The sequence below is a fragment of the Heterocephalus glaber genome, unplaced genomic scaffold (assembly GCF_053883595.1).
Source record: "Heterocephalus glaber isolate CG9 unplaced genomic scaffold, H.glaber_assembly_v1.0 deba00001538, whole genome shotgun sequence".
Taxonomy (NCBI): Eukaryota; Metazoa; Chordata; class Mammalia; order Rodentia; family Bathyergidae; genus Heterocephalus; species Heterocephalus glaber.
Genome location: NW_028258333.1, coordinates 35703789 through 35716720, shown reverse-complemented (window position 1 = coordinate 35716720; position 12932 = coordinate 35703789). Strand labels below are relative to the sequence as shown.

Below are 12932 nucleotides of genomic sequence, written 5' to 3'. Positions count from 1 at the left end.
AAATTTATGTAAAATTACCATTTGTTACCTCTTTCCTCATTTTGCCACATATTTTTTCTTCCTTTCCCTTCCTTTCTCTTTCTCTTTCTTTTTCTTTCTTTTCTTTTCCTGTCCTCTCCCCTCCCTCCCTTCTCTCCTTTCTTCTTCATTCCTCCGCCTCCTCCTCCTCTTCTTCTCCCCCCCCCATGCATTTTTCCCTTTTTTGGCAGATCAAAATTTGGCGGGGGATAAGATTAGAAAGATTTTTCATTTTAGGTGGCTGAAAAGTACATCCAGCTGAAAACCATCAACGATTTAGACTACATGCTTCATTTGAATTGTGTTTCTGGATGCAAGTCAAGTATGACAACTGTGAGTTTCATAACTTTCTCTAACTTGATTCAAAAATGATTTTGGGCCAAAATACTTCTGAGATCTTTTCTATCTTCTCCTGGCAAGACCTTGTAGAGGTTATCAAGGTCAAGACTGTGTTGCTGGGTCTCATAAAAATGAAAGAGCCTTTTATCATTTCTTTTCCTTGCCCATGTTTATCCAGTGATAATTTACCTCTTGTTCAAGATGAACATCTCATTGAGTCTGCCTCTGAAAAGGAAAAATTATTAATTTATGTCATATATTTTGTCTGCCCTAGAAATATTCATGTTCTTTCATTGGAATTACAGTTTTTAAACAATGTGTAGAGTAAGGGTAGAGTAGGAAACATGTTGTCAAAGAATACTGAATGAACATGAATGAATTATAGAAAGTAACAGAATATTAAAAGAATAATTCCAATGTGTAGTAATTAGTTTATTACAGTATTCACTACCATAGTTTCCCAGAGGATACCTGTGGGAATTTCTGTGTTGGGACTTTGAGGTTGTCATCTAGGATATTTCAGCCCCAAATTATTCGATTTACTTTTATAAAAAGTTTATTCCAGGTTATAGGTAGAACAAATTAAATTTACAAACAAATCTGGACAATTTACAAAGTAACATATGATCTACTTCAGTGAATCATTTATTGAGCACTTACAAGGTGGGGTGATTATACTTCTGGCAAAAATATGAATAAAATACTTAAAAGGTAGAACCAACACATCTAGGATATCTGTATGAGTTATGGACATCATGAGGGAGAAAAGATTGAGGATATTAAAGTTATTTCTAGCTTTAAATGATAGATTGGGTAATGATGCTCTTTGTCAAAATAAATATAGAAAGAAAGGCCAAGTGTTTATTATAAATGGTAAGATTGATAGCAACTTTTGGTTTTTCTTAGTCTAAGTACCCAAAAGGTATCTAGATACAGCTGTGTAACAGGTGTTAAATGTGGTTCTAATTTGGCTATCCAGAAAGAGTTTGAAGCCAGACATGGAATATGGACATCATTGCTATCTTTGAAGCCATAGGAATAGAAGGAATGGTTGAGTAAAACATGTCAAATGAAAACAGTGTCATTAAATTTAAATACCTACCCTGTTTCCACCACTGCATGAAGATTATGTTTGTCAAGGACCCCTACCATCCTCCACGTTCCCAGGGAATAGTTAGTTATCTCTATTTCCTGATCTTACCTAACTTTTCAGAAACACTCATCTTAGTTGGTTACTTAGTTGGTTCCTGTATCTTAAAACACAACTTTTCTTAACTTCCATCACACCGTGTTTTCTGGCTTTTCTCTCATCAGATTAATGGTTTCTCCTCTTGAGGTTGTCATGCAAAAGTTCAAAAACTTTAGGACTATGCTTAGGCTTTCTCCTCTTTGTCATTAGCATGACCTTAGATTTGTAATTCTAGATGATAAAACTTGGTAGAGGACAGATAAATGTATAAAGTATGCTAAATCCTATAGGATGCAATTTAAAAAGCTGTGTGTTCTTTTCATTCAAGAAAAATATTGGTAGTACAGTATATAGAATTTCCTCACCCTCCATAACAGAAAGGCAAGGGAAGATTAGAATGATAGTTTTAGGCCTTTTAGCTTGCTTTGGGGAAAGGGGGGCTCTAGTTTCTATTATCTACATTGGGGAAGATGAAATCTGCTTTTTGTGCCTCTCAAAGGGGAGAAAGGACAGGCAAGAGACAAGGAGACAGAAGAAGATCAGAGAGATTTTGGTTCTGTGGCTGCTTGTAGGACATTCTAATGTTCTTCAGTTCAAAGTACTCAGCATGCATAAACGCCATACTTTTGGGTATTGTTTTCTGAGCCAACAATGATGCGATTGATTAAGGGAGGAGGAAGGTAGTGGAAGATTTTTAGAGAACCCCATAGTCTATTAAAAGGGCTTTGACTTTTATCCTGAGTGAGCTGGGGAGCCTTTGGAGGATTTTAAGTTGAAAAGAGACATAATGTGACGTACTTTAACAGGATTGTGCTGGCTACTGTGTTGTAAGTAGACTATAGGGAGGCTTAAAGTAGAAGCAGAGAGCCAGTTGTAAGCCTTTTGTAATAGTCAAGACAACAGATTATAGTCGCTTAGACCATAGTGGTAAGGGTAGAAGTGGTGAGAAATAGTTGGATTCTAGATATATTTTGAAGCTGTTGCTGACAGAATTTCCTGATGGATTGGATGTGTGGTTTTAAGAGAAAAAGAAGTGCCAAAGATCATTCTGGATCTTGGCCTGAATAACTGAAAAAAACAAGTTGCTGTTAACCAAGAGGAAGGAAGTTTCAGGAGATAAGTTATGGGATAAGTTTTGGGATAAGTTATGAGGTTTTCCCCATCTCTCAATTTTTATACTGTGGCAAAATACACATAATATTTACTATATCAAACATTTTTAAGTGTACTGTAAAGTACTATTAAGTACATTCATAATAATATGTAACCATTATCACCATCTATCTCCATGACTTTTTAATCTTATAAATTGAAATTCTGTACCCCAAAGTGCTTTGTTTTTAAAATTTTGAGTTTTTAAAAAATAACTTCTCATATCCTTCTCCCCTGGCAACCACCATTCTGCTTTTGTATCTTATGTAAGTGGAATCATACAGCATCTATCTTTTTGAGATTGCCTTATTTCACTTAGCATTATATACTTAGGGTTAGTACATGTTGTAACACGTGCCAGAACGTCCTTCCTTTTTTTTTTTTTTGTACGGGGGATTGAACTCAGACCTTGCACTTGCAAGGCAGGCGCCGGAACCACTGAGCTAAATCCCTACATTCTATTCATATGCTGCATTTTGCTTATCTGTTCATCTCTCAATGAAGATGGGGATTATTTCCATGTTTCAGCTATTGTAAATAATGCTATGTACACAAGTGTCCAAATGTATCTTGGCGACTCTGCTTTAAACGGCATTACTGGATCATATGGCAATACAGTTTTAAATTTTTTTAGGAACCACCATACTGTTTTGTACAGTGGCTAGACCATTGTACATTCCCATCAACATTGCATAAAGGTTTTACTTTTTTTATATTTTTGGCAATACTTGTTATTGTTTCATTTTGTTTTGTTTTTAATAGTAGTTGGTATAGTTTGACTATGTGTCCCCCCACAATTCAAGTTGGAATCTAAGATGCAAATGATAATGTTGAGGTATGACTTTAGGAAGTGAGTGTGGTGAACATTTTCACGTAGTTACTACCCTTTTATATCTTTTTGAGAGCTTGTTTGGAGGTTCTACCAGGGGAGCGCAGCTACTCGTATACCCTTGACAGAGGAAACGGTCCTCCTCTATCAGGGGTGGTCGTGCTCTTTGACAGAGTGCGCAACACCAGGAGGGATACACATGGAGCCATGAGGGCAGAAGAGGACACTTGCTTAGCCAGCCAAATCAATCCTGGCGTTCAGTGGAGTGACAGATGTCACAGCCAGATCGCCCTCATGTCCCCTTTATATTATTTTGAGAACAATGTCTGTTCAAGTCCTTTGCCCATTTTAAAAATAGCATTATTTGGTTCTTGTCTTTTCTTTTAGGAGTTCTCTATATATTTTGGATATTAATTACTCATCTGATACATGGCTATTAATTATTTTCCTATTCTATGGACTGCCTTCTTAAACTGTTTTCTTTTAATGCATAAAATGGTTTACTTTCATAAAATCCAATTGTTTTTTTCTTTTATTCTTTGTCTTTGGTGTCATATCTAAGATATTATTACCAAATCTAACGTTGTGAAGCTTTTGTTTTACATGTTCTTGTAAGAGTGTTACAGCTTTACATCTTTCATTGGGTCTTCGATCCCACTTTGAGTTGTTTTAAATATGGTGTTAGGTAAGGGGTCAGTATCTTTCTTTTTTTGGTTTTTTTTTTTTGGTACCGGGGATCGAACTCGGGTCCTTGCGTTTGCGCAGCAGGCGGCGAAACCACTGAGCTAAATCCCCAGCCCTGGTCAGTATCATTCTTTTGCATATAGACATCTAGTTTTCCAAGCATCATTTGTTGAAAAACTTGCCTTTTCTCACTCAATGTCTTGCAACCCTTGTCAAAAACTATTTGACTATACATATGAAGGAATATTTCTGGGTTTTGTATTCTAGTCCATTGATCTAATGTCTGTTTTTATGTTAGCACCACACTATCTTCATTACCACAGCTTTGCTTGAAATTCAGAAATGTAGACCCTCCAGCTTTGTTTTCAGTTTTCAAGTTATTTTGGGCCCTTGAGATTCCATATAAATTTTATTGTGGATTTTTCTATTGTTGTAGAAATAGAGGAATTTTTATATGGGTTACATTGAATCTGTAGATCATTTTGCATAGTATTGACAGTTCCTTTCTACTCAATAAACATAGGATTGTTTCCATTTATTCATGTTTTCTCTCATTTCTTTCAGCAATGTTTTTGTGGTAATGTGTTTGTGGATCAAATCTAAAAGAACTCTACCACTGAGCTATATGCCCAGTTATTTATTTTTTATTTTGAGACAGAATTTTGCTAAATTGCTCAATCTGGCCTTGAATTTACCAGCCTGCCTCAGCCTCCAAAGTAGCTAGGATCACGGGTGTGTACCACCATACTTGGTTTAAGCAGGGTTTTATAGTTTTTATTTACAAGTCTTTCACCTCATTAGTTAAATTAATTTGTTAAGTATTTTATCATTTTGTATGTTATTATAGATGGGATTATTTTCATAGCTTCTTTTTCAGATTCTTCATTGTTAGTGTGCAGATATGCAACTGATTTGTACGTTGCCTTTGCAGAATTTTCTTATTGGCCATAATAGGTTTTTTGTTTTTGTTTTTGTTTAAATCTGTAGGGTTTTGTATATATAAGATTATATTGTCTGCAAAGAGATGATTTTACTTTTAATTTGGGAGCTTTTGATTTCTTTTTCTTGCCTAATTACTCTGTCAATTAGAACTTCTAATTATGTGTTGAATAAAAATTGAGAGAGTCTGCATCCTTCTCTTTTTCTTTATCTTAGAAGTTTTCAGTTTTCCACTATTATGATAGTCACTGGGTTTTTCATGTATAGCTTTTATTATGTTGAGATAGTTTCTCTTTCTTTTTAATTATTAAAGGTGTTGAATTTTGTTAAATGCTTTTTCTGTATCAATTGAGTAATGATGTAGGTTTTATCCTTCATTTTGTTAGTGTGATGTATTACATTTATAGATTTTTATAAATTGAATAATTCTTGCCTTCCAGAAATAAATCCCACTTGGTGAAAGCATATAATCTTTTAAAGTATGCTTTTGAATTTGGTTTGCTAAGAGGGATTTTGTGTAGTGTTCAAAAAAGTCATTTGTATTGGAATTTTCTTTCCGTATTATTTCTGTCTGGCTTTGGTATCAAGGTAATCTAATCTCATTTAATGAGTTAGGAATGTTCCTCTTATTTTTTGGGAAAATTTGAAAAGGAGTGATATTAGTTCCTCTTTATTTGGTAGAGTCTTTCAGAAAAGCTGAATTTTGTCAGGCAGTTTTTGACTACAGTTTCATTCTTTTAACTGTTACAGGTGTATTTGCATTTTCTTCCTGATTTAGTCTTAATTGGTTTGTATTTCTACTTTGTCCATTTCATCTAGGTTATACAATTTGTTAGAGTACAATTGTCCATAGTCTGCTTATCCATTTTATTTCTGTAAAGTAACATTAATGTCCCACTTTCACTTCTGATTTTACTGATTTGAGTTTTTTCTCTTTTTTCTTAGTTCATCTAACAAAAAGTTTGTCAATATTGTTCTGTTTTTCAAAGAATCATTTGGTTTCATGATTTTTCTCTATTGTTTTGTATTATCTATTTTTTTCTTTCCTTCCTCTTTCCTCCTTTCCCTTTCTTTTTTTCCCCCTTTTACTTATCTCCTTCTTTTCCTTCTCTTCTCTTTTTTTTTTTTTTTTCCAGGCTAGCAGGAATAGCAGGAAGTATGATATATGTTTATGGGGAAGGATCACACAATAGCAGTGGGAATTTTGGTGCAGGAGAGGGAGAAGAGGACTATGTGAGTGCTTTTGTTGAGGAGTCTGAAGGACTAGTCCAGCGAAGGGATTGTTTTTTGAGCAGAGAAGACGAAGACAATTTATACACAATACTAACTTCCATGTGCCTTAACAGCTAGATAGGAAGACTCAAATTGCCAAAGAAATACAAAATTCAGTAAGTTATTTTTATTGTATAATTTAGATTAAAACTAGGAAAAATGGTGCCGATCCAAATTTCAGGGAAGACTGTTACTTGAATCTAGGGTACATGATGCAATACTAAGTTATGTTTAAGGCATGATATTTCTACTTTTTTTTTTTTTTTGGTACCGGGGATCGAACTCGGGTCCTTGCGCTTGCGCAGTAGGCGGCGAAACCACTGAGCTAAATCCCCGGCCCAAGGCATAATATTTCTGTTATAGTGACTTGAAAAAGATTCTCCACATTACTGATCAGTGTGGCATAGAAGACTCCAAATTTATGACTTACTGTCAAAATTCTTTTGAAATTTAGAAATTTGTACAGAAATCATGAAATACATGTATGTATGTTATTGATACTTTTGATACTTTGATGGTGGGTTCAATTATCAAATTGATTTAGACTTGTGATTTTAAGTATAAATGTTTTTGTAACTAGAAGTGGGATGTTTGATAATTTAAGATTCACGAAGTTCTGAGTTCAGTTTACTGGAATTAGAAGAATTTAGTACAGTACATGGAAATATGTTGTATGTGAAATGTTTACAGTACCTTAAAAAGAAAAATTGAATATATTATGTTTATAAATGTAAGTTAAAATTTTAAAGGAAGTTTAATTTTGTTGATGGAGGTAAATGTTAAAGTCTCTATCAAAAGTGATTGTTGTAATTTAGTAGGTTCATAACTTGAATAATGGGATTTCTAAGATTAAAACTTAAAGGCATAAGGAACAACAATTTTTTACATTTCTTAATATAATAATTTAAGCATTAATTTGCCAAAGTAAATAGTCTTTTTCTGTGTTACAATACCAAAAAATCTCATACTCTATATATGCCAGTTCCCTCATACATGGGTTTAAAAACCATTCAGTAGTTGTTACATTTGTATTTTAAACTCTGACCTCTTTTTAGATCCTCAGACTCAATTATCAGTCTGTGTACTTGACAGTTTCACGTGGATATCTTGTAATAAGCATGCCATATGCTTCTGCAACCAAACTCTTTGTTTTGTTTCCCATCCTTCTACTCCTAAACTTAAATCTTTTGTTGTTGAAGTCCCAAATCTAGGTCTCACCTTTGGTTTGTTTCATTAATTTCTGTCACTAGGGAGGCTCTTCAGTGAGAAACAGATGACATGTTTAAATTAGTAACTGGAGAAGAGTTGACTAATGTGAGTTCTATTTATAAAGCTATGGACAAGGTACGAAGAAGCCATCCTTTACCTCAAAAGAGCAAAAGGAGGGATGACTTCTATAACATGCTCTAAATAGGATTTTTTCATCCACATAGTTTTGTTTTGTTTTTGTTCTCTTTCCTAAGAAAGATTATCTTGGAACTCTATTTTTCTTTATTATTTGTGACCTTCTTTTTGTTTGTTTAGTAATGATGCCCCCAGCCACTCTTTACGATAGCACTGTCTCCTGAAATACTTTACTAGTTTAGGCAGAAGTCTTAGAAGATTAGCAGGTCTGTTAATTGATATGCTTTTTGTAGCCAGAAAGTTTAGGAGCATTAAGCGTGTTAGCTTTTTGTTGCTGTGAAAAAATACCCAAGAAATCAACTTAAAGGACCAAAAATGTATTTTAGCTTAGAGTTTCAGTCTCTGGTCACTTGGCTCCATACCTTTAAGGAATAAGCAATAAGACAAAAACATCATGACACAACGGTGTGGCAGAGGAAATCTGCTCACTTCATGACAGGAAGCAGGAGAAGAGATGGGGGGAGGAGGGAGAGAGAGAGAGAAAAAGAGAGAGAGAGAGAGAGCGCGCTGCTGATGGGCTTGCTTTTGTTCCATCTGGCCTTCACCCTACTGTATGATGCCATCCACATTCAGGGCTGGGCTTCTCCCTCAGTGCTGTCTCCCATGTGCCAGTTGTCTCTGGAAACACTTTCATGACATACTCAGAGACTTGTTTTATTAATTTCCTAGGCATTTCTCAGTTCAATCAAGTTGAAAATCAAGGTTAATGATCACATAAGTTGTTAGGAATTGTATTAAAAGGGAAGTCTATGCATATTTAAAGTACAATTAATTATTAGTCAAAGTGGTTTTTAGTTGTTGTTGTTGCAGTAGTGGAGAACCAAGGCCCTTTACACTGAGCTATATCCCTAGCCCTTTTTTTTAATTTAATTTAATTTATTTTTTGAGACAAGTGTTAGTAAGATGCTAAGGCTTGCTCAAACTTTTGATCCTCCTGCCTCAGCCTCCAGTGCTAGAATTACAGGTGTATGTTGCCATGCCTAGTTTCAGAAGTTAATATTTTAATACAGTGTATTTTGTTTCCCAAGTCTTTAATCTTTTGTTTTGCAACTTTAGCGTCTATTTAAGCAAAATAAATACTAGGTAATTTTTATGTGTTATTCATAGTTTTAAAGTTGTGATTCAGTAGAACATTCTAGGTTTCAGTTCAAGCTGCTGCTTAAGCTGCATAGTTTTTCAGGTCAATATGTATATCATATGATTTAGTCTCTTCTTTGTGATCTGTTCATTTAACTCTCCTGTACATTCCATTCTTGGTTCTTGAAAGTTTGAAATCCCTACCTTAATCTGAGTTGAATGAGATTTATATTTCTTGCCCTTACTTAATCAAACTGTATATTCTGTGTATCTTTTTACTGTCTTGCTAATTCATTTTTTACTTCTTTCTATGCAGTACTGGATATAGCTTATAATAAAAACATACAATAAAGAACATAAGTAAAATGTGATTAAACACTGTGTAATGTATCACTTAAAAACATACCATGTTTTAAGATATCTTTCACTGTCCTCTGGAAGAGAGAAATTATCAGTTTGTAAGAAATTTAAGATTAATAGCATTGAAGAGAGTTGTCTTCATTGTATATAGTGTTTGTATTGGAAGTCTTGTTGGTTCAGGTAATCGCAGGGCAGATTTTTATTTCTCTACCTGAACTCTTTGCTTTCAGACAATGTGACAGTGAGATCTTATTTACATACAGAATTTGCTAAGACTAAAATTCTTGATCTTGGATTTTTACAGAGAATTCTTGCATTTTTCTTACTGTCTTAATGCGCTGTCTTATTCCCCTTGCATTCTCATGTGAGTCTTGATCTTCTCAAATATACTTTTTGTACCTTTTGGTGATGAATATTTTATCTCTAGCAAACACTGTTCTAATTTGTTCATGAACATTTCTTTTGAGGATCGTTTTATCAGTGTAATTATAAAATTGATATGTACACTAAAGTTAAAGAATCATGAGTATCTCCTTTCCACTTCTGGACAACCATGGGAGCTATAGAGCATTTTCAGGATAGAGTCATAATTACTTGTACAGAATATCATAAATTATTTCTACAGATTCACCAATCAAATGAGGTATAATGTGGTTGCCTTTTTTATTTTTCTTTCTAAAACATGTGCTTTTGTCTAATCATTTCCTTTCTATCCCCATTCTCTCCCAGTGTTTTCTTTATCATGACCATCTATGGCAAGCCTTTGGATACTTTTCTTTTGGGACAGCTGAATTTGTTAGCTAAAGACCAATTTTGTTTTTGCTTTTACCTTTGTTAACCATAAATATGAATGCTTCATTTTTGTGTATGTCTTCCAAATGAGTAGTTTTTTTTGTTGTTATAACTGTTGATTCATGATTATGGTGTGATATACAAATTGGAAAAGGGTGACTAGAGTATACATTACTTAGATAAGCATGTTGAAAACTAGAGTGGTTTTATTTAAAATAAAAGCCCTGGTCACACATCTTTAAGGAGTTTTAGGGAGTTTACATCTATGTTTCTAGGGGAAAAAATAGCCCAGACTACCCCACTGTGCTTTTGTTTTTAATTAACAAAATCTAGGTGCTGCACAGGGTTCCAAGTGTACCCTGTCCCATTTTCTTCTTGCAAGATATTAAATTTGAAAGGAAAGGAAGAATAGTTAAGTATGAATGTAAGAGCTGTCAGGTACTTGCCTCCGACACATGTACAACCAGTCTGAATCTTCTTAACATGTAATAATTTGTTGATAGACGTATAGAAAACAAGAAAGAAATGCATATATAATAGGTGAGCTGATTATTAAATAACAGTGCACAGATGGGACACTAATAGGCCAAAACATGTTTGTTCAGGAAAATCCTAGCCATATTTATTACTAGCTCTTACCTTGCCCTCTGCCTGGATTCATCTTGACTCCTTTTAGACATTCATTCTTGACCCTCTGGCAGTTTTTGTCAGAGTAAGTTTATGGAAGTAGACGTTGAACAAGTATTTTTGCATTTTATATCTTTTAGTTGTGGGAAAAGATAAGGTCTGCTGTTTGTTGAGCCAAAGGACAAAATGTATAGTTGATGCTGTTTTTGGCTGCCCTGCAAATGGCTGCTTCTACTTTGAGGAAAATCCTACAACAATTTGAAGCCAGGGCTCCTTCTTTGCACTGCTGAAAACAGTTATTGCTTTTCTCAACTCCCTTGCAGCCAAGGTCCCAGCTTGGCCAGTTGGTTGCTTTAGCTTGATGGTCCATCACACCAAGGCAGGGTAGACAGAGGTCATTATCTTAGCTGCAGTAGAATTTGACATAAGGTGGCAAGCAGTTAGTGTAAGTGGCACTACTGAACTAGAAATGGTTGCTGTGGTGCTACCTTGGTTCTTTAGCATTCTCATCAATTTTGTGCATTATTATCTGATGCCTCGCTTTTAACCCTGTCTGGTACAAAAGGTAAAAGAGGACACACCTTTAAAAAACATGTGGGATATTCACATATTATATTTTCCTAGTTGTTTGAGAACTCTGATAGAGTAGGTGCTTTGTTTTACAAACACACTCGCGCACACACACACAAAAGAGAGAGGGAGGGAGACAGACACACATACACACACACATACACACACACGAGGAGGGAGAGATTTAGTTTATGGTATTCAGCCTTCATTTTATTAAGACTCTAAATATGTCAGACTCATGGGATCCCTGTAATATCTTCATCAGTCTGTTATATAATTTTTGTAGCATCTATATAATTAGGGCTCTAACTTCAAGGAACCTAGTTTTTTAAAAGGCATTTGTGCTTTTATGAATCTCAGGGAATGAAATAAAATAAGCTCTGAAATATTTATAATAAAATAAAGTCCAGGTGCTACTTTTAAACTTTTGGGGAAAAAGATTTTTGTTGATATTTGATTTTTTGGTAAGTGATTTATAGGTGCTGAAAGAAATCAGTTGATGTCTCATATATGATCCCAAGTGGATCTGCCTTATTCAGCTTCTGCTTATGTTTGACAGCAGTCAGAAAGTGCCTCTTTAATAAAACACACCTTTAAATAACTCTCAGACTAATTCCATCTTTTAAAGTGAGAAGATGTCTTGAGCTACCACTGTTGCCAGCTCAGCTGTGGATCTGAAATATCCAGCTGTGCCCTCCCTGCCTCTCTCATCAGCAGTAACAGACTGCAATAAGAATCTGTCTGGCGCATGTGTTGATGTGTGAGGTGAGATAACATCTAGCTCACTGTATTGGCTCTTCAGTGCTAGACCATAGTAAACATTTGTCTTTGTCAGCAGTTAAGGCAATGTGATTTGAGGATGCACAGGGATTACACACACATCTATCCATTATGCTTTTGTCTAGTAGGTCTGCATAGAGATTCATATTCACAGAGAATTGGTGAATCTGTTAGGATTGACCAGTATGTTTTAAAAGTTGCTTTTTAGGAGTTTTTCCTTCTTAGGGAAGGGGAAAACATCCAACAGTAAACTCACTGTATGTCATATTATGATTACTTTGATTATTCTTATTGTAGCAGATAAAAAAGATTACCTATATATCATTAGCCACCACATCTGATATGATTTTGTGTATCACATCAGATCTTTGAACAAAAGGATGGTGAAATAAACCAAGCCTTGAATTGCCTTTAATTGTATATTGCGAGAAGAATCCTGATTGGTGGTCACAAAAATCAATTTACTTTACGAAAACACTATGATAAGTGAAGAAAATCTTCTTAATAGTAATCATGATGATAATACCTATCGATTATTGAACACTAAGCTGAGCATTTTGTGTACAGTTCCTCATATACAACTCCAGTGATTGTAAGAGATGACTCTTATTTTCCAGATTAGATAATAGCTATTGGTGAAGTAGCTTATCCTGATTGCTCTAAGGCTCAATTTCAGGCTTGTTTGACCATGCATTTTAATCAACTCAATGCACTTATTAACCAGTGTGTACCTTAGCATGGCTCCCTTTCTGTATTTCTTAGTTTAAAAAAAAAATCTTATTCTTTTCATTGGTTTCCATTCTGAGAAGATTTCAAATTTTGGATGACTAAGAATATATATGTATAAAAATCCTTTTAAACCTAATTATCAGATACATTCCCTAACTTTTAAAACCTCAC

General features: G+C 34.6%; 1 protein-coding gene across 2 annotated transcripts in view; it reads left to right on the top strand.

Annotated features, from left to right (window-relative positions):
• The window catches only part of Arl15 (ARF like GTPase 15), a 401961-nt gene that overhangs the window by 105008 nt on the left and 284021 nt on the right, over positions 1-12932 (top strand). Inside the window, exon 2 of one of the 2 annotated variants that reach the window (XM_021261425.2) lies at positions 256-351. The exons of the other annotated variant lie outside the window; for it this stretch is intronic. Coding sequence (XP_021117084.2) covers positions 256-351 — 96 coding nt within the window. The remainder of the gene's footprint in view (positions 1-255; positions 352-12932) is intronic. 2 annotated transcript variants of the gene reach the window in all.